The 22,403-nt window shown below is 33.6% G+C and overlaps 1 protein-coding gene across 5 annotated transcripts; it reads left to right on the top strand.

The window, feature by feature from the left end:
• The first annotated feature begins 2,953 nt into the window (after positions 1–2,953).
• Ctl2 (Choline transporter-like 2) lies at positions 2,954–20,544 on the top strand. 5 transcript variants are annotated; one of them, XM_028174222.2, is made up of 14 exons: positions 2,954–3,142; positions 3,226–3,296; positions 8,210–8,332; positions 9,327–9,490; positions 10,173–10,362; positions 10,519–10,742; positions 12,662–12,827; positions 13,148–13,373; positions 13,711–13,885; positions 15,551–15,677; positions 16,094–16,247; positions 16,692–16,983; positions 17,542–17,767; positions 18,664–20,544. In XM_028174222.2, exons 2-14 carry the CDS (start codon positions 3,281–3,283, stop codon positions 18,759–18,761), a joined length of 2,181 nt encoding a protein of 726 aa, XP_028030023.2. In that variant the 5' UTR covers positions 2,954–3,142; positions 3,226–3,280; the 3' UTR covers positions 18,762–20,544. The 5 variants fall into 5 exon arrangements, with proteins under 5 accessions (XP_028030023.2, XP_089589215.1, XP_028030024.2 ...); XM_089733089.1 differs by having other exon boundaries at positions 2,954–3,296; XM_028174223.2 differs by lacking the exon at positions 10,519–10,742 and adding an exon at positions 11,480–11,601 and having other exon boundaries at positions 2,956–3,296.
• Positions 20,545–22,403: the final 1,859 nt, after the last annotated feature.

The following is a 22,403-nucleotide window of genomic DNA, read 5'->3' as shown; positions in this document are numbered from 1 at the left end:
AACATCAGGTGGGTCGTGAGCTCGTCCACCCCCCTGAGTAATAAATAAAAATCACATTGTACTATTTGAAATTGAATAGTGACATTGTGATTTTCTCTAAAATCTTCTCTAAAATGTTTAAGTACCACATATTTTGGTAATTTTAAAGACAACAAGATAACACTTAATAGTAATATACAATAGTTAATTAGACTGATAACATAGTTAAGCTACTAAGTGATAAATAGAAGAGTCCAGATATACAACAAAGTATGTAGTCAAACGAAGACAAAATATTTGACAGCTGGCAAACACTATCGTGTTTTAATACTTAGATATAATTGATTTCAACAGAATTCTATAATTATTAATTCTTGAAAATGCCGCTACTGATTGAAATAATATGTAAAAACAAAGTAGAAATATCAGGAATGAAATAATAATGAAAACGAAAAAGGTTAAGCTGTAAAAGTAAAAAGTTTTCATTAGGTATGTGTGCGGGTCACGAGATGAGCAGTAACTAAATGAAATTGGTCGACATAGCAAAATGATATCAAAAAAATCATCAGAGGTATAGGTCGACATAACAAAATGCTATCAAAAAAATCATCAGTGGTATAAATTATCAGCAGCATATTATTAAATTTTATTATCTTCACAGCCCATTTCTGCGAATTCAATACGTCGCAAAACTAGGCATTTTTTATTGAGTAAAAAGATTTTAAAGCAATTTACTTATACGAGTTTCACGAAAGGTCAACAACCAGACAGGGATGCATCGCAAGTCCTTTGTCCGGATCCTTGTCTAGCATGGCAGGACGTTTACCTCGACTCTAATTTCTTATTACATATTTTGAAGTACAGAAACGATCTGTCTTTGCAAGCATTGTATGTATTCTTCTGTCATGTAAGAGTCTGTGCTTTCAATCTAAACTAAGCATTAAATCATTTGCAGAACTTTTAAATAAACACAAAATTTGACATTTCCGTTATAGAGCTGGTCTATCCACGAGCTTCCAACGATGAGCCTGGCTAATTTTGGTTTTGATGGATTTTCTTCGGTTTTCACGAGTGCTAGACTAATTTAAAGCTGCTTTTATTGTTTAGTCATTACATTATTTTCGACGTTTGGAATACCTACTTTACAGTTTTCGTGGTAACGAATGACTAAGGTTATTTTAATATTGTTATAACTATTGGTTTTTTTTCAACGAATATTTTCATATGTTGTACTATTATTATGTTCACAATTTCAAAAATGTAATAAAAAGTGAAATCGTCAATTGAAAGTGTATACAGCTGATTAAGGCATTAGGTATAATTAATAGAAAGTAAGTATACATTACAAAATATGCGGATTTTTTTTTAAAGGTCAGAAACGGATTTCCAATAGTTAAATGTTAGTAAATAGGTAAATAGTTAAAAGTTAAATAGGTAAATACCTAATATCACCCTTAGGTATTTACGTATAAACAATATAACAACAATATAAACAATAAACAAATGACCGTGTACCAGCCTAGGCCGCATTAAAAGTAGCAAAATTATATCAACATTAGTACTCGACTACCCGCAGCCTTTTTATTTACATCTAATTTTAACGCAAGGTCAGTTTGAATATTCAGTGTTCGTCATCCTCTTTATTTCAGTATATTTTGTAAAGTTATTTTTTGTCTCCCGCTTTCTTCTGCTCTTCGACTCATAATACTATCGGCAGACCATCGTAATCATTTAGACTAGACTAGAAATTTTATTGAGTGTGAGGGTACTAAATAAAAAGGAAATTAAAAATAGTATGTAGTATTAAATAAAATAACTATGTGATATCAGAATTTTATGCAGTTAATTTATTTTTATCGAAGAACGCATAAGTTTATTGTCGCTAGTGACTAAAGCTAGCTAGTTAAGAAACGTAGTAATTCTTGTATTCCCTTTATTAATAAACGCAAAACTGATGCAGCACGAACAATGACGGCTTTTTTTATTCAGTTGCATTAGCAAATATTGAAAAATAAATGACATACGTTTTTTACAAAATACTTTTTTTCCTATTAGGTTACGCCCTATGAATCGTGAAAGGTTTTTTTTCATAATCAGTTCGTTATTTTTGTTTATTAAAAAGATAACAATATAATCTAAATGATTAACAATCTTATCGAGAACTCGTTAGAATTACAGTTAATTTCCCTCCTGCTTAGTAATAAATATATTATTTTTTAGTGGCGGGGCGTATTGTGAGCCTGGACGGGTTGATCTTTTCGCCCTGCCGTATATTTACATTGAAGCCGTCATGCGTTTCACGTACAAAGAGAAATTGTAGTTAGACAATAAAATTGAGAATTCTCAGGTTAGAGGGGCTCTATAACATATTATAATACCATGAACTGAATTGCTCGCTCGGCTACTACGCTGGGATAGCCCTCTAAGGCTGCCAGCTTAGGTAGGGGAAAAAATTAGAGAATTCTACTTCATGTCTTAAAATGCGTGGAAGCACAGTGTGATGTCTACGGGCCCCAGTAACTTAACGACAGATGGGCTGTAAGCCCGTTAACCCGCCAATGGAATAAAAACATTGTATAAAAATTAAAAGACATCATCACAGTTTGACATTTTGTCATTATGTTGGATGACAGAAATAACGATCGGAACAAGTGCTAACAGTAGGCGTTCTCCATTGATAATTAAAACTTGGATGCTTTTCATTAACCACAAGGCATTCTTATCAAAAACTATATTATAATATCCGGGTATGTCTAAAAGCTCTGTTTCTACAAAGCTAACTTAAGTGGCATAAAACAAGAACTGCTCGGTTTGTAATCTATTAACGATCGACCTTAATGAAGCTAATTGTTGTAAAAATCCATAATATAATGTCATAGATCTGGCCCACCAGACCACACAATGGAAAATATTCTTTGTATGCGATGTTTGATGATTCAGTCGCGTTCATTCGCAGCGACCAAGTACAATAATAATACAGCTCGGTAAACTTGTTATTCGTCGCGAAGCACGCGCGCTTAGTTGACGTATATCTGTTGCTACTAAAAGCGAAATAAAAACTTTCACTTTAGATAGTGTTTCGATGTACGTTAGTAAAATATTGCAACGCATAAAAATATCTGCTGAAGTGCCTATTATATGCATGTGTCGACCGTTTTGTTTAGTGAGTAAGATGTGTTGTAATCGAAGTTAATGAAGTCTAATAAAGTGTAACACTTACACACAGTGAATACATATTTCTTTTAGGTGTGATTTTATTTAGTTAAAGTAGTTTTATCTAAATTAGCGTGATTCGGAGACAATGGAAAAAAATTTAGGTGAGTTGAACAAGTAGCTGTCAATAAAATAATTCTACTTCTACTAAGTGCATCCCGCGGTTCCGTCTGCATTATATGTCAACAAAATATGAAGGAATATACTTAATAAAGGTAGATTCATTTTGTATTGGTGGACTTTGTTTATGAATTTTTTTTTGTTAAATCTCCGATATCTTCATTAGTCATCGTGTCCTAATTACTATTTTACGTAGGCATTCAGGACAATAACTGCAACTCTGAGGAATAAAGAAAAATATTATAATATAACGAATCAATTCCATAAAGCTGAGAGAAAAAAAATCTTAATTTTTGTGTAAAATCAATTTTTTTGTAGCCGACTTAACCTAATAGGTACATGGCTCTTATAAAGAATTTAAAAAAAATAGTCTAAAAACATATGCCAATTATGTACGTGTAAAAACAGGGGATGTATTAACCAACAAACTAAATCAAGAATCCGATTCTAAAATGGAATTAATCAAAATTTACTTACAAGCTTACTATACATTATAATTTTACAAAAACTAAATATTGAAATTATTCGAAAAGAAATTAAATGCTCAACATGCATCTAAATCATCCAGTCACGTTCGGCATCGGAACAAAATGTTCTAATCCTCTAACAAATTATATTTGGTTATTCGTGATCTATGCGCCGCTATTGTTGCCTGTTCTGGGAAGGCTTTTGGCATAACACCATAAATCCACAACAGGTAGTGCATCGGGACGTGAGCCCCGTGGCCCAGCTACAGCGTTAAAAAAATGCGATTGTCGCTAAATTGTAAAAGTATTATATATATACACATATTAACCTGTAGCGGGTAGTATTTATAGAACATGTTACCGATTACTGAATCTTGCTAACATTTTCACAATAAGTTTGCATAGGTACATACAAGTTTCAAACAATAACATTCAGACCGTCGTCGGTCTAACGAGCGACTTTACCCGCTCGGTGGAAGCTCTTCCCTTTTTTGTTAACCTCCAAAAGCCCTTGGACAAGATCTAGTTCTCGTCGCCTGCAGGCTTACTTGTACTACATAGTGCTTGCCTACATAGTGCATGACAGATGCAGTGCAAGTGGTAAATACGATATCAAGAATTGAATTGGAAAAGACAGGAAACAATCCGCTGCAACGCTTAAAATATTTAAGGGAGTTAAATATTCTGGCTGTAACAGTAGCTATCATATAATAGAAGCTATTTGACAAAAAGCCGATTAATATTAAAATTGGCATATTCCAAATAGAAACATTTAGACGAAGGGTCAAATGCCAGACCGCACTCCGCATCCGAACCGCCGACCCATTTTATACGGACCGCGAGAACACCACAACTTGCACTACAGATTTCGGAGGTTTCCAAGGAAGAGTTCTGGATAAAATTTGTGTATGGTAGTAAATATCTAGAACTACAAAACTTTGAAACTTCATACTTTGTTTGGGTCACATATATGTATTTGTAAAGCACAATTCCAAGATGAACTTCATCAAGAATGAATTTCGATTTCGACTTACTGATGAACATCTCCAGGATTTAATGACAATAGCTTGCTTCTAATTTTACTCAAAATTTCAGACAGATTATCATAGATATGTAAAAAAAAATTAGCGCTAGATTAAATCGCAAAAGTACTTATAAATATGCTTGACGACTCGCAAACATAAAAAAAAAATACTGTTTTGATTTGTGTATTATTTTACAACTGCAAAAACTTCAGCTGTATGTAATTGAAGATAGTCTTGTTAAACGTCGCGATGTTTAAATTGTGGCTGCTACTCACTTCTCATAAAATGAATTGAGGATGTTGTACCTAACCTTGTTTAAGTCTAATAATAGAACAGTAACGTCAGTAGTTGGTCTGTCCACAAAACACATAAGAAAGTTTCACAATTCCAAACAGATTTTTCATTAAAATTTGTCGCCTGTTACGTGCGTGTCGATAAAATGATTATTTATATCATAAACAAAAAATCGAAATTCATTCAAAACTAAACCGGTTAGTACTCGCAATATAAGTGCAACTGGCATTTGGCATTATCTCGCCGGCTACAATTATCTACGATTGAGTTGAGCTAAAAACTAGGACAAGTTAGTGAGCAACAAGAAAAGAGGACGTATGTAGTTAATAGGAAACACGGGTGCCGAAAATGTTGAAATAAGTTTTTAAAATTATTTCGCTCTCTCAAAGCTTACGAAAGGTATTTTAGCCTCTAAAATTAAGGATATTTATAAATGACGTTAAAAAATACTCAAGGTCTTGGTAGAGTTATTGTGTGAGTTGGACGAGCATTCTAAAAGCAAAAACGTCATTAGTTTAGGCCAGTGTTTACTGAAATCTACTAGTGCCAGTATAATGAAAGTATGCTATATAGTACTGAAGTAGTTGCAGATTGTATACACAGGCCACGAATGTAGCGCATAGTGACTACTGTGCCCCGGGGTACGTTTGGGATAAGATTAAAGTAAGGCTTGGGTTCGATTCCCGGATGAAATCGGTACTTTTCTCATAATTCGGTGTTTAGTTGTACGAATTATTGTCTCGTATGTATTTATCTATTTCTGGTAGTAGAACACAAGAGAAAATCCTAGATTGAGGCCGTCAAACCTAAAAGTATTCTTCACAAAGCTTATTGATTTTATGAGATACTAGCAGCCCGCTCCGGCTCCGCTCGTGTCTTTAACAAAAGTTTCAACGATATATTTGACGTTGTTTTATTTTTTTAAACAAAATAACACTTATTGCGGCATAACTATAATAGTTAGACATATGCTGTTGCGAGACTTTTTGTAAATAATAATGTGTTCTACAAAGTCGTAGTACATTATTTTATTCTATCATCAATAGTTTTCGCAGGGTACGCGATGTAATGAATATTTTAGGCAATTTTTTTACACCTAGGGTTACATTATTGGAGTTTTAGTAAGGATACCTAATTTAAAATAAAAAATTATAGCCTATGTCACTCGGGAATAGTGTAACTTCCAAACATTGAAAGAATTTTTCAAATCGGTTCAGTAGTTTCGGAGCCTATTCAATACAAACAAACAAACAAATCTTTCCTCTTTATAATATTATTACTAGCGACCCGCCCTCGCTTCGCTTCGGAAACATTAAAACACACATGAAACCAAAAAAAAATAATTAAAAAAAGTAGCCTATGTTCATCAGGGACAATGTCGGCTTCTAATGGAAAAAGATTTTTTTAAATCGGTCCAGTAGTTTCGGAGCCTATTCGAAACAAACAAACAAACAAATCTTTCCTCTTTATAATATTAGTATAGATTATATTATATAATATTATTAAGTATAGATAGTATAGAAGTATATTTAACCACAAATAAAAACAATATTGTAGTAAGTAATCTGTTTCCTTCATTTTCACGTGTATTCATGATGGCTTGATTCTATGAAATATTTATACCTACGCGTGACGCATTACGAGTTATATTTTTTATATCACTGAATTTAGTATTTAGTATCCGTAACCTCGGCTGAAATCGACGGTACGTAAATCACGAAAAGCGTTTTGATTGGTGTTTAATATAGGTAGTGTGGAGGAAAACCTTTTCGTTTCATGTAATCATAATGCCACTTTTAATTACTTAAAATAGTATTTAATTTATGTTTATAATAACAATCTAAGCAGCTGAGATAAAAAAAAAACATTATCATTTTCAAGATCATAACAATATTGGTTCATTATTGGCTTATGCCTATTTTATGCAATTGATTCGCGTAAACCTTTGAGACTTGACCCTACTTAGATGATTAATCCAATTATTCAACACTTAGCACGTTTCTCTTCTAGATCATCGGTTACTGGGTTTAGTTGGAGTAATATAAATGTAATTATAATAAGTGTAACTACTGAACTTCTATAAATAATTATCATTGCGTATAATCTAGAAATTGTAGTTAATATTGATTAATATTGATGATTAACTTGATACCCGTGATAACTAACAATCTAAAAATAAAGTACCTACGTATATGCTCAGTATAACTATAGCAATAAATATAGGATTACCTATTCAACTTCATATAAATAAACTAGCTCTACTGATGAGTTTTTGAGATTGAATGAAATCTAATTGGTCACACATGTTAAATAGTTATCATATTTCACCAATCCGTTATCGAGAATAAGAATTATCTTCACTACGATAAAGAAATCAACGAATTTAGTATCAGACACGATGTGTAAGTACGTACTATGCCACTTCGTAACGCGTACAATTTTTCACAAATATATTTAAGTTAATAGGGGTTTTAATTTAACGATGCTTTAAATAGAATTTTTCAATATTATTATTATAAAATGACTTGCTGTCGTGATTGTTGTGTGTCACCAAACGAATCTAGTAAGTATCTTTGATCGCATTAAATCATGTTTCGACCAATGCTATTTCTGAATTATAGGTGCTAAGTATTTCACAAAAGAACAAGATAAAAAGTCACGAAAATAATGAGTAAAGTTTCATTATGTTCTGTAATTAGGTAATGCTTTTTTTATTTAAAAAAATTAGTTATTCATATGATTGCCTTATTATTATTAAATATTTACTGGTGGTAGGACCTCTTGTAAGTCCGCGCGGGTAGGTACCACCATCCCGCCTATTTCTGCCGTGAAGCATGAATGCGTTTCGGTTTGAAGGGTGGGACAGTCGTTGTAACTATACTTGAGACCTTAGAACTTATATCTCAAGGTGGGTGGCGCATTTACGTTGTAGATGTCTATGGGCTCCAGTAACCACTTAACACCAGGTGGGCTGTGAGCTCGTCCACCCATCTAAGCAATAAAAATAAAAAGTCCCTCCGCACACCCAAAGGCTCCAAACGATCCGTGGATCTACAGCGATAAAATCATAGTAAGTTTTGATTTAAAAAATATTTATGTGTTAATTTTCAGGAGAGCCGATACGATATGATCCTAATTTTAATGGACCAATCCACAATCGGTCTTGCACAGATGTTTTCTGGATAATATTATTCTTAATTTTTCTTGGAGGTTGGATGTACATTGGTTACTATGGTTTGTATGTTTTTACTAATTAAAAACATTCTTATTATATCGTTGTGAAATGACATTGAAAATGCAGCGCAACAACAGCATAGGCACTTACTCATAATTCTTCAAACTTAATTAACTTAATTATTATTATTATAATTATTATTAACTTAATTATGGGTACCATTACTCAATCTGATTAATTAAGTTAATTACTCGTACATACCTAATGGTTCGTTTTAATTCTTATAATGACGACACTTTGCGAGATTAATTATTTTGTTCTATAACAAGTAAACAGATACTGGTTCTAAAACAAACCAAACAGAATATTTTCATTGTATTGACTGTAGGCAGTAGTGTTGGACTTCCTAATAATAATGACAATAAATAATAATGTTAATATTAAATACGCAGCGAAGCAGGCGAGTACGGCTAGTAGGTCTTTAAAGTTGGAACTATCATAAGTATTTATCTATGATAGTTGTAATTCGGACGTTTCAGACACTTAAATTTTTATTTATTTTAATAAATGCTACTACATACCACTTCATACTACTTATTGCTACACTTATGTTCCTCAGTAGTAAGATTTTTTTTATTATGCATAGTCGGGTGAGTGAACCTACAGCCTTCCTGCTATTAGTGGCAGGCAGCGGCTTGGCTCTGCTCCTGGCATTGCTGAAGTCTATGGGCGACGATAACCACTCACCATCGGGTGGGCGCTATGCTCGTCTGCCTACACGGGCAATAAAAAAAATATACCTTCAAAACGAGAATTTCCAATATTACTGAGCAAAAGTGATAATAAGTAAGATGATTATTCTGATTCCATGTTTGGAAAAAAGTTATATCTTACTACTAAGAATAGCATTGAAAATAACAATTATGTGCAATTATTGAGTGAAAATCAACCGCTACCAAATAAAGAAAATCATAATTAACTACAAAAATGTTGCTTAAAGATGAGTGTATATACTACCAGATATTTAACGGTTAACGTTATTTTTTATTTTAGGTTATCAAAATGGTAACATTGAAAAACTTTTAGCTCCAATGGACTCGAACGGTAAGCGATGCGGCGTTGATTCTGGTGTTATTAATAGAAAATATTTATTATTTTTCAACTTAGCGAATTGTCTAAGACCCGAGACACCGATTACTGGATGCCCTACTCCACAAGTAAGTTACTTAAGTACCTATGTTTGTGTAAATTTATATTTATAATAAATTGTAAATAAGCGATTTATTTCTAAAGATGTCTCAAATCGGTTATCACATATCTATGGCCATTCGTTCATTATTTACTTTTGGGTTCTGAGAAGAAGTGGCATTAAAAAAAAACATATTTTATCTTAAATTGAAGGAGGCTAAAAGCTATTCTTACGTAGTACTTTATAAGTGAGAATGAGAGTGTATTGAGCGTGTAGTTTGGAATATTTTATCATCATGTGATATATCACATTATGTGATATTTTCATATTTTTCTTTTTTTTAGATTAAATAGGTATTGTCCAAGAAATGTCGCAAATAATAGTAATGTTGAACATATTAAGTAAAGTGTAGGGTTGACATTAACACAATCGTCGGGATTAAAATCATGAATAAAACAAACATTTACCAGTACAATATGATTGAAAACTTACTACTTTCGAATATTCAAGTGTTATAATAAACGACCTATACTTATTTATTTGGCTATTACAATGGACCCATTAATATACGACGTGGATGCAGTCTGGCCTGAGATATGAGGCCTTCGCAGAAACAGCCCGGATGGTGGTATCCGTGCTGGAAATCTTCAGTGGCTAATAATATTACTATCATAAACAGTGGCCACAGTAATACGAATATATTTTTTTAGGTTTGCGTAGAGGAATGTCCCCAAAGGACAGTAAAATTTATTGAACAGTTAACTTCGGCAAATTTCAATGAAATGAAACGAGAAATGGTGTGTATCGACGGCGTTAATACGGAAACAATGACATATAACGACGCTTTGCAATACATGAACGAAGATAAATGTGCTGGCCTAATTTTACAAAGCCAGTCAGGTACGTTTCTTTTCATGTAGTTTTAATTAAATTCCGTTTCTGTTGTTTGCTGCGCTCGTGTGGACTTGTTCGTGTGGCATGAAATGCCTATAAGCAAATTCAAAACCCAATACAAACCATTACATACCCATATTGGATGTTTAATAAACCCCTCAGTGTTGTTTCGCTGCATCGGAGATCTATCCACCATCCCATGCAAGGGCCCACCCAAACCGACCACAAATTGGATGCAAACCGACGGAGACACTACATGTGTAAGAAATCCTAAGGAAGGACAGATGTCGTTGTTCAATCGTGCAACAGCTCTCGACACTTATATTGGCAGGATTGTCGCTAGCTTGGTGACCGCCTTCACGAAAAACGAAAGGGACACACATATTGTAGGTAGATCTGTCGCTGTCGCAAAATTTAAGCACGAAAAGATAAACAAACGCGGGCATGGCTTCACATATGTAAATCCTGCGCATGAGCTCTTCCTACTAATTCATTAACAATGACTCACCTGCTCACCTTTACTTTCTACAAATATTGATTCTAATAAAATTACGTTTACGTAAGAGATTATCGAAAAATACATCCATAGTTCAGGGCATTAAATCACGTTCAGCTGTCTAAATCTGGGCACGTGCCAATGTCCCTTCAATGATCCAATCATTGACGATGTTATTTTTAATAGTTTCTATAATCATGATCGTATATGTATATATCTGTGTTCTTTCAATAACCAGATCGGCTATTTGGTTAGCGATTTGACGTCAGTTAGTCGTTTCCCGTGCTTTTTATAATCAGCATAGGTTACATGAACTTGTAATGCATTGGTTAAATAGCACGTCAAACTTTTAATGTTGATTTATATGTGGCGGGTAGCCATCATACAACGCAAGATATTTGACACATACCTGAATCTCGCTTACGGCATTTTCAAGATAAGCTCGCATATATACAAGTTCCGAACAACAACATTCGGACCGTTGGTTTACCGAGCAAATATCAACCGCTCGGTGGAGGGATCTTCCCTTTGTCGTTTAAGCCTCCCCAAATATACTATACTACTCTCATAATAATCTAAATGAATATTTTTTCACAAACACTAATCCTTCGCTTGGTGTCGGTGCAGTAGTGAGACGCTGCTTTCTGAATGTCACGGAAGCGGTTACCGTGACTGATAAGTTCACCTCACTTGGTTTCAACGAAGAGTCTCTACTCAATCAACTGGCAAGTCTATTGGAACTCAACGAGGTAGTATTTTATCGGCATTATTTTAAAAGTACATAAATTTTAAATAGGTACATTAATTTCTCGAATTTGCATGATAGTTGTAATGTCAAAGGTTTTATCAGAAAAAATAAGTCTAATGTACGAAAGTAACAACAAAAACAAGTTTTTTTTTCGTATGAGATTGAGAGAATTGAGAACCCTCGCCGTTCAAGATACCTTAGACTTTAGAACGTAGCTAGTTCGCACTAACTATTAACACGTTTGCATGCTTCGCTGAAATTAAGAAATCGTATTATATTTATAATTCCACAGTAATTAGCATATTTTGTAATGATTACATGTTGTTTCTCTGTTGCTTTTGCTGTGAGTTGAAGGATTTCACTTACGTAGACAGGCTGTTCGGTAGAGCTCCTGGTCCACTCGGTATTAAATGGCTACAAGAACCCATAGGACATAACTTAAATGACGCATCCAGCTCGATCTCTCAATTGCATTTTAACGACTACCCTACCATACAAACAGGAACTTATGACTGTCTCGCGGCCGATCTAGGCATGCCTGGTGGTGCCGTCTCAGACTAGCTCAAAATTTTGCAAAACACATGTGATTTTACTTACTACTTTGTATAAAAAAAAGATCATAACAAACCTTTTTATTTTATTTTATTGCTTAGATGGATGGACAATCTCACAGCCCACCTGGTGTTAAGTGGATACTGGAGCCCATAGACATCTACAACGTAAATGCGCCACCCACCTTGAGATATAAGTTCTAAGATCTCAGTATAGTTACAACGGCTGCCCCAAACTTCAAACCGAAACGCATTACTGCTTCACGGCAGAAATAGGCAGGGTGGTGGTACCTACCCGCGCGGACTCACAGGAGGTCCTACCACCAGTAAAAAATTTAAACTTGTAAATTTGTAAAACTAAAACGCTCGGGTTATAATACTCAACCTCTACGTTAGCTTCAAATTAATTTACCTAACAAACAGCAAATAAACGCAACATTTGTTGATTGAACTATTTGTTTATTTTTCAATCTGTAACATACTAATTAAAGCTAACTTTTATTCCTGCAGCTATCATCAAAAATCGTCCAAGATCTGGTTCAATCTCGGTGGTACCTCGCTGGAGCTTTATTGGCAGTTGTCATTATCTGTTTCATTTATATAGTTTTGCTGCGGTTTGTCATTACACCTATCGTCTGGGCTTCCATCGGAGGGCTCTTAGCGCTACTTATTTTTAGTGAGTTAATCTTAAATCAGTATTAAAATTGTGTATCTTTAAAATTATCTTCTTCGATAATTAAGAATACGAAATATTATTAATCTCAACAATTAACATTGCAGGGACTTATGTAACTACTATACGTTTAAGATCCACGTTCCAACTGTTTAATGTTAAAAAACACAAAACTATTATGTTTCGTATCATTGATACTCATCTTTTTAAAATAGATACATTTACTTTGCAAAATATTTGTAATTAAACTAGCAATAAATGGAAATTGATTGTATCGGTACACTTCAGTGTATGCGTCTACATAATTCTTAAAACTTTTGCAGCATCATACTTGTGCTATGGAAACTACGTATATTACCGTGATAATCCCGTTCAACTTCACCAGACGACAAATCTCAAAGGATATGCGCAGTCTATATTCAGCAAGGCGTCGACGTGGATGGTCATATTAATTGTGACGGCCTTTCTAAGTTTCATACTTTTAGTAATCGTTGTATTTTTACGAAACCGCATCAGGATCGCCATTGCACTCATACGAGAGGGCAGCAGGTAAAATAAGCATGTTTTAATTATTTTTTCAATAGTTTGTTTTAAGCTAGCGCATCGCCTAACATACGAATCGAACCCTTCATATTGTGAACTTATCGAATTATGTGGGTGGGCAAATGATAAAAATTTCGTCAAAACCATATCTCCAACATTTCCAAGGTTAATTTATCTAAGTCACGTTAGTTTTGCGTTTCCTAACATTAGAGTTCACGAACGTGACGCAGATATGGGATAAATAAATTTGGAGCTTTATTTTTCATAGAATTTCAATAATTAAATAATGATTGTAACAAGATCACGTAAAACTTATTTCATTAAAGTGCTACTATATTTACAGAGCATTGTCGGCGGTCAAATCAACAGTTTTATTGCCTATATTCCCATGGATATTTCAATGTGCTGTCATCGCCTATTGGCTGTTCTTGTTTATGTCCTTGCTGTCGATAGGAACGCCGATATTCAAGACTGCCAACTTAAAATCGGATACCAATTGCAAATGTCTTTATACCGAAGTAAGATTAATACAGTAAATAACATTATTTGTAAGTTAAACATGTAGATATATGTACATAGTAGCGATGCACCGGTGTTCGAATCCCGGAGGCGGGTACCAATTTTTCTAATGAAATACGTACTCCACAAATGTTCACGATTGACTTCCACGGTGAAGGAATAACATCGTGTAATAAAAACCAAACCCGCAAAATTATAATTTGCGTAATCACTGGTGGTAGGACCTCTTGTGAGTCCGCGCGGGTGGGTACCACCACCCCGCCTATTTCTACCGTGAAGCATTAATGCGTTTCGGTTTGAAGGGTGGGACAGTCGTTGTAACTATACTTGAGACCTTAGAACTTATATCTCAAGGTGGGTGGCGCATTTACGTTGTAGATGTCTATGGGCTCCAGTAACCACTTAACACCAGGTGGGCTGTGAGCTTGTCCATCCATCTAAGCAATAAAAAAAAAATGCAGTAGGTACATATAGTAATTTCGTCACTTCTAATTTTCATGTATTTACCATTGCTCTCGAGTAGGTAGGTACCTATATTAATATACAAATAATAGGAGTTGTTACTTTAACGTGAGTTTTCTCAAAGACAACCACGCTTTTTATGTTTACTGAATGCTAATGAGTATTCAAAATTTTCATTAAGGTTTTAAAAAAAGATACTAAATAGTATTATAAATTTTAAGAACGTGACAACTTGCATGCAAAGAAGAAATTGTTTTTAAACATTATAAACTGGTATATTTATGAAAAAAACACAAATTATTTAATTAAAATCATTGTCACTTTTATTAGTTCATTCTACGTATTTGGTTACTGTACAGTACAATGTAAATAATTACTAGCTTTTATCAGTGTTGCTATTCGCGTTAATGTAGAAATAGGAAATATTTTGTACTTATGTAACGCCAATCTTTCTGTGGTAAGAAATTTAAAGAAATATTTAAACACATATATCATTATGTAAATAATGATTTTCTGATGTGGTCTCTTTTTTTAATTTTTTTTATTGCTGAGATGGATGGACGAGCTCACAGTCCATCTGGTGTGAAGTGGTTACTGGAGCCCCTAGACATCTACAACGTAAATGCGCCACCCTTGAGATATAAGTTCTAAGGTCTCAGTATAGTTACAACGGCTACCCCACCCTTCGAACCGAAACGCATTACTGCTTCACGGCGGAAATAGGCGGGGTGGTGGTACCTACCCGTGCGGATTCCCAAGAGGTCCTACCACCAGTGATTACGCAAATTATAATTTTGCGGGTTGGTTTTTATTACACGATGTTATTCCTTCACCGTGGAAGTCAATCGTGAACATTTGTTAAGAAAAATTTTCATTTGAAAAATTGGTACCCGCCTGCGGGATTCGAACACCGGTGCATCGCTAGATACGAATGCACCGGACGTCTTATCCTTTAGGCCACGACGACGGGAAATTTTAGGAGGACGAGGAATTTTAGATTTAAATTAAAAATGTTGTAATGGAAATTCAAATGTTTTCTAAGACAACTTTCAAACTGTACATCAAAATAGATAATATTGTTTATAGCATTATTATTACAAAAGTTATCATTTCGTAAATTTTTGATGAGTAAAACCTTTTTCTTTGTATATGTATATAATTTTATTATTATAACAATAACTATATTTTTTAATTAATTTCAGGATAACATGGATTGTGATCCAAATAAATTTACACTCTCATGTCGCGATTTAAGTGGCGGCCCTTGCCGACAGGCGACTTGCACCTTCCAGAGCTTTGAAACACCTCAGATCATCTTATATTTACATTGTAAGTTCTACAATCAAGTTCTTACTGATATAATTTAAAGATCTTGGTAGCAGTCCTATCTTTAAATCGCAGAAATATCCATATCCAGGTATTATCCATAAAAGAGATCTTTTCCAAAGAAACGCTTTATCTACAGAAGTTCTGAAAAAGATACAACTGAAGAGATTATTTCCATATCGATAATTATTATTTAGCAAAAGAATTATGTCACCATAATGATATTAATATTTAATTTCATTACCTGTTTACATAATTTACCTGATATATTTACCTATTATATGTGACATTTCCTGGAAAATCGATCAGAAAACAAAATACTATTCGGTGAACTGTGCTTAGCAATCAGATTGTTGTACAACTAAACCGTTTCCCTGTTTATTTTTTTTAATTTAAATAACTTACTATGTGTTTTTTAGTGGCCAACTTTCTCGGATTTTTTTGGACGATGTTCTTCATTACCGGTATTACCGACATGATACTCGCGAGCACCTTCGCCACTTGGTACTGGACTTTCCAGAAAAGCGATCTTCCTTTCTTCACCCTCACGAGAGGCGCGTACAGAACCATAAGGTGGGGTTTTGAAATGTTAAATAAAGAACGGATATTTAAATGCGTTGTTTCCCTTTTTTTTTGTCGATATATGTAGATAGAAATATTGCTTTTCGTGTAATACAGTGAATAATAAGGAATAATAAGGTTTGTGTACAATTGTACACGAACGACCAACCAAGTTTGTTTTACTTTGCGGGTTCGAAATCGCCGTGGCCTCAAGGTTAACACGCCCGGTGTATTCGTATAAAATGATGTGACTGTGTCGCTGTTCAAATCCCATAGGCAATTACCAATTTAATAAAGACAATTTATGGTCGCCATAACAAAGCGAAAATGCTTTTTTTATAAGACAATACCTAATTCCTTACCATTTATAAAGCATTATAATATTTCTCAAAATCGAGCCACATTGATAAAAAATCATAGTAAAAAAAAAAAGAATGAATTTTACTTTTTTTCCAGATACCACACGGGAACCGTGGCATTTGGCTCACTAATTATTGCCATTGTACGAGTGATAAGAGTAATACTCGAGTACATTGATCACAAATTGAAAAAGTTCGAAAATCCCTTTACGAGATTCATAATGTGCTGTTGCAAATGTTTGTTCTGGTGCCTGGAGAGCTTCCTCAAGTTCATCAATAAGAACGCTTTCATAATGTGCGCGGTGCACGGACACAACTTCTGTAAAAGTGCTAGAGATGCGTTTTCCTTACTCCTAAGGAATGTTGTTAGAGTTGTTGTTTTAGACAAGGTAAACTATACGATTTCTTTAATAAAACTAGTTTTGCAGACGCACTATTTGCTATCGCAATTGACAGTGTATAGATAACACGGGTCAACACCAAATTTGACTTTGATTGAAAAGCATACAATTTCGATATTTTAGATCGTAATTAGAAGAAAAAAAATACATGGCATGAAACAGTTTGCTTTTGAACTTTAATAAATTGACCACATATGAAACAAAATGCAACAGCATCGTATTTACACTTTCGTGAAATTTTAAATTTTTCTGGGCTTGTACAAAACACCTGATCGTTGTTTATGACTCGAGTGCCATCTAGTGGCATTGTGTAAACGTAAACACCCTACTCTCATAGCGCGATTTTTTTTAAGTATTAAAATTAATTAATTTTTTTTTTAAATTGAAATTACTATTATTACTAGAACTATCACAAAAGCAAACTTTATACAAAAAAAAAGGTATTTTATTTTCGATTTTGTGAATAATTAACCGGAAAACCTATTAGGACAAAGAACGAAAATATTTTTGTAGAGTTGTGTAATTCGAATAAAATATATATTTCAGGTGACCGATTTCATATTCTTCGTATCGAAGCTTCTGATATCAATAGGGATAGGCTTCGCAGTATACTATATTTTAGAATGGAATTTTACTTACGAAATCACGAAAGGCCAACGCTTAAATTACAACTACGTACCAGCCATAATACTGAGTGTCGCGACTTACATCATATGCACTGTGTTCTTCAATGTTTACTCTATGGCTGTTGATACTTTGTTCCTTTGTTTCCGTAAGTATTTCATGTGTGTATTTTTATATAACCCATAAACGTATTTTGTTTGCCATACCATAGCATATTTTGCTTAAAATTTCAATAAACTTCTGTTAATGTTTTCTTTTTTAATATACTTGACTACCCCATTTGCAATTTTGATAATAATTTCTATTAGAATTTCTATTAGAAAAATGACATACTTTATCATTTACCTACGTAAATAAAAACGAATGTATGTATACTCTATTGTACTCTAAGCATTTTTGAACCAATCATTGGATTATGGTGAATGAATTGAAGGTGTATAATTGTGAACACTCAAGAGGTTATTGTCGTAGTGACATCAACTTAGGACAGGTCGTAACGACGACTGGTTCAAGTCGTCGTGTCCTAAAAGATAAGACGTCCGGTGCATTCGTGTTGAAGCGATGCAACGGTGTTCGAATCCCGCAGGCGCGTACCAATTTTTCTAATGATATACGTACCTACTTTGCAAATATTCACGATTGATTTCCACAGTAAAGGAATAAGAATGAAACCCGTAAAATTATAATTTACGTAATCACTGGTGGTATAACCTCTTGTGAGTACGCACGGGTATGTACCACCACTCCGCCTATTTCTGCCGTGAAGCAGTAATGCGTTTCGGTTTGAAGGATAGGGCAGCTGTTGTGACTATACTGAGACCTAAGAACTTATATCTCAAGGTGGGTGGCGTATTTACGTCGTAGATGACTAAGGGCTCCAGTAACCACTTCACACCAGGTGGGCTGTGAGCTCGTCCACCCATCTAAGCAATACAAATAAAAAACAAAAAGGTGACGCTCGAGTTTTATATCCAGTTCAGCGACAATTAGAGAACAGCGTGTTAGGTTTTTCCTAATAATAAAAACATTTTAATTATTTTCCAGTTGAAGACTGCGAGAGAAATGATGGATCCCCCGAAAAACCATATTTTATGTCAAAAAATCTTATGAAAATACTTGGAAAAAGAAACAAACAGCTATAATGTTTTCTTGACAACACCTTGGATTGTAAATTATCATGCTATACTTTAATAACTTAATTAATAACAAAACATAAACCTTACTAATGTATAATTTCGTTTTGTGAAATATTTTCTATGGTCACAATACACTTTGTTTTAGAATATCTATTCTTAAAATTAATTAGTCTTTTCATATCTAAATGTACCGTGTTTTCGATATAAAAAAATTACCAAAGTTAGGCCATAAGGTGTTCATTTATGATTGTGATGCTCGTTTTTAAATGAAAAATTTTGGTTAATTTCAAAAAAAACTAAAACGTCCAAATAGTAGCTTTAATATTAAACAGAATTGAGTGCTCATATTCAGATAATACCAGGAAGGCAAACGTAGGTATGTACTCTAACAGTTTTATAAGCCGTCGTTTGTAGTTGCAAGATAAACTTTTGATAAGTAAATATATTATGTATGTTTATAAAAAACAATGTGTATACACGAATTATTTTTACGTAACACAATCTTTGTGTAGGTACAGACCTACGCTACAAAATTCTATCTCCTTAATTTTGAAAATGAGAAAACACAATGAATATTCATAAATAGCTCAAATTATGACAATGACAGGTTCCATATTCAAATATATAATTTTTTATCATAAATAGATTGTGAGCATTAAACCGATGAATGTGATCGTGATGTGATTATTTTCATATAAAGCTTTTGTATAAATAATTAATATTTTATAATTACATGCTTTTAAAATCAAGAAGAAGACGAGAAAACTTTCACTCGTACAAAAAATGATTCTTGTGAAAGGCAGATACGACCTGTTCATCTCGAAAACTTTTATTTGACTGATTTTCCTAAAAGTATGCATTCAGTGAATGTTACTATTCTAATAGCACTGACACGCAATATTTACAATGACTCAGAGGCACAAAGTGTGAGCTGAATAAGCCGATTCAACTATGAGAGTGCCTCATTCTTTACTGTGCTTTAGCACGCCTGCTCCGCATTTTATCTTGTTAATCCACACCGCGAGTGATAACGGAAATACCTACTAAACGTTTAGAATCATAGATAATATCATACATTCTCATTTATTGTTGCTGTTGTCCTTGAGAACTAAACGAGGCCTACTCGATTGGGAAAAATAATAATAAAAAGGGCTGGATCGACTGATAAGAGATTAATTTTGTTAATTTGGTTCATCGCATCGCCATCAACATGAGAACAATCACATAACTGAAATAAACAGCTTGATCGATTTTTCGAAGTTCCAAGCTGTTTTGAATATCAATCAACCTGTGTATTTTTACTAGAAAGCAACCAAGCGTTTCGATCTCAATTATGTGATAGCCGTTATTGATACAATTAAGATTTCGATCCCATGACACAATGAGGGTTTCGGCATTCACGTAAATGAGCTCCGCCTCAAACTTGCAGCCATGAGATCGTCCGTGCATCTAGTGCAAGAAAAATAGAAAAATACCAATTGTGCGTTAAAACCTTATGAACATTTACCAATAGGTATAACATGAAAGTGACCACTTATATGTTGTACATAATAATATTATTATAATATGTAACTTCCTTTGTCTATCAACGTTTTAGTTTTGTTAATTGGAGATTTGTTTAAAATACCTACTTCATCGTTCATAATTCGTCCGTGATCAAGAAAACTGTCTAGTGTTTTGTAGTATTTGAAATAACTAAAAGTAGACATAAGAAAAGTCACGTGTTTTTTTTTCTAGTTTTAAATATATTTTGTTAGAAATACATTATTAAAGAAAATCGCATTTGCAATTGTGTAATTTTATAATAGTTAACACCAATAGGTTATTTTAGTTTAATACTAAAAGGTTGTATTTAAATATATATTTATTCAAAGGAGATTGTCAGCGGTAAAATCAAATGTATAAAGATGCTTCAGGACGCCTTAAACTGGTTCTCGTGGTTATATTTTTTATTTATTTAAACAAAAGCGGAATGACTCGCAACATCGAAGAATTAATACATTTCTATGATTCGAAGACTTACATAGACACAGTGTGATGACACCGTGTGTAAAGATGTTTACACAAGGTTATCGAATTCCAAAGTCGTGCCAACAGCACACTCGTTCTATTTGTTTCCAATAATAATTCTTTTCAATACCAATAATTTCTGGAACTTTCTGGAACTGTCATCAACAATGATAAACAAAAATGTATGCATGTACCTATTCTTCTTTTTAAAACTCATTAACATAAATTAAGAAAACAATTATTTAAAATTCAGTTCGTTTCTTGATTTATTTCCTAAATAAAATTATCGTATCCATTAAAATTTTAATACGAATTTTGTAGTTACTGAAATATTCTATAAAATGTATTTACAATCTAAAAATGGGATTTTTTTTCCAATTTCAATTTGAAGATATGATATTGGTTGGAGTAGTTCACTATTGAGTTACGCCAGAATTCAATAAATATTGTAATCTTACGGTATCGAGAGCGTTAAAGAACTCGCACTAAGCACACTGACATGCTTGTAATTTTTACCCAAAAGTGCATAATGTGTAGTGTAATTTTTACCCAAAAGTGCATAACCCATATATATGCATACGTTTCAGCCATGTTATATTAAAAAAAAAAGGAACAGATTATATTATTTATAATTATTACATGGTTGAGTAACTGAAAGTGTCAACCAAAAGGAATAATTGAATGTAGAAGAGGACAGATTCGCATAGAGCTAGGCAATTCATTTGTTCTTTTTTGGATTTATTCCATAATAATATAATAACACATTTTTTTAAATGTGAAAGACTTTAATAGTGCTTAAAGAATAATAAATAATAATACATAAAATTGGAACACTTAAGCCTACATTACGCAGTACATATTATTATAGTACATTTTGTAGCCGACTTTCAATGCTATGTACTTGTACAAAATAATGGCTCGAATTACGTATAAATTACACTTTAGTGTGCTTAGTGCGAGTTTTTTAACGTTCTCGATAGCGTAAAAGTTAACTCATATTTGTATGGAATGGGATCGTTTGCGTACGATCCGGTGGTAGATTCTGCGAAGCACGACTCTTGCTAGGGTTCGTGTTAGCATCGTCGTCAGGTTTGAGCCCCGTGAGCTCACCTACTAGTTACTGTTACGCTGGAATAGCCTCTCTAGGCTACCAGCTTAGGTAGGAAAAAAAAAAACAAACAAATCGCGTACGTATGCCGCTAGGGGCGCTGTTCCAATTGCATACAAAATTGGCTTAACTTTTACGCTATCGAGAACGTTAAGAAACTCGCACTAAGCACACAGACTATTTCTTATTCTTATATTATGTACCTATTAGTTTCAATGATGCAATAAAACATTGTGATAAAGTTAAGTATAATAATATAATACATTTTGAATCATTTCATTTGTGTTTAATTTCGCATTATCAAGTATATTACAAGTAGGTACATTAGTTTAGTGTATTCATAAAGTCGACAAACAAATAACGTTTGTCGAAAGCCAAATTTTCAAATTCCGAGACAAGTTATTCGTTCTTTTTTTTATTTTTTATTGCTTAGATGTTTGGACGAGCTCACAGCCCACCTGGTGTTAAGTGGTTACTGGAGCCCATAGACATCTACAACGTAAATGCGCCACACACCTTGAGATATAGTT

Source organism: Bombyx mandarina, chromosome 15 (genome assembly GCF_030267445.1).
Source record: "Bombyx mandarina strain Sakado chromosome 15, ASM3026744v2".
In the NCBI taxonomy this organism is placed as follows: domain Eukaryota; kingdom Metazoa; phylum Arthropoda; class Insecta; order Lepidoptera; family Bombycidae; genus Bombyx; species Bombyx mandarina.
This window is presented reverse-complemented; position numbering and strand designations above follow the sequence as displayed.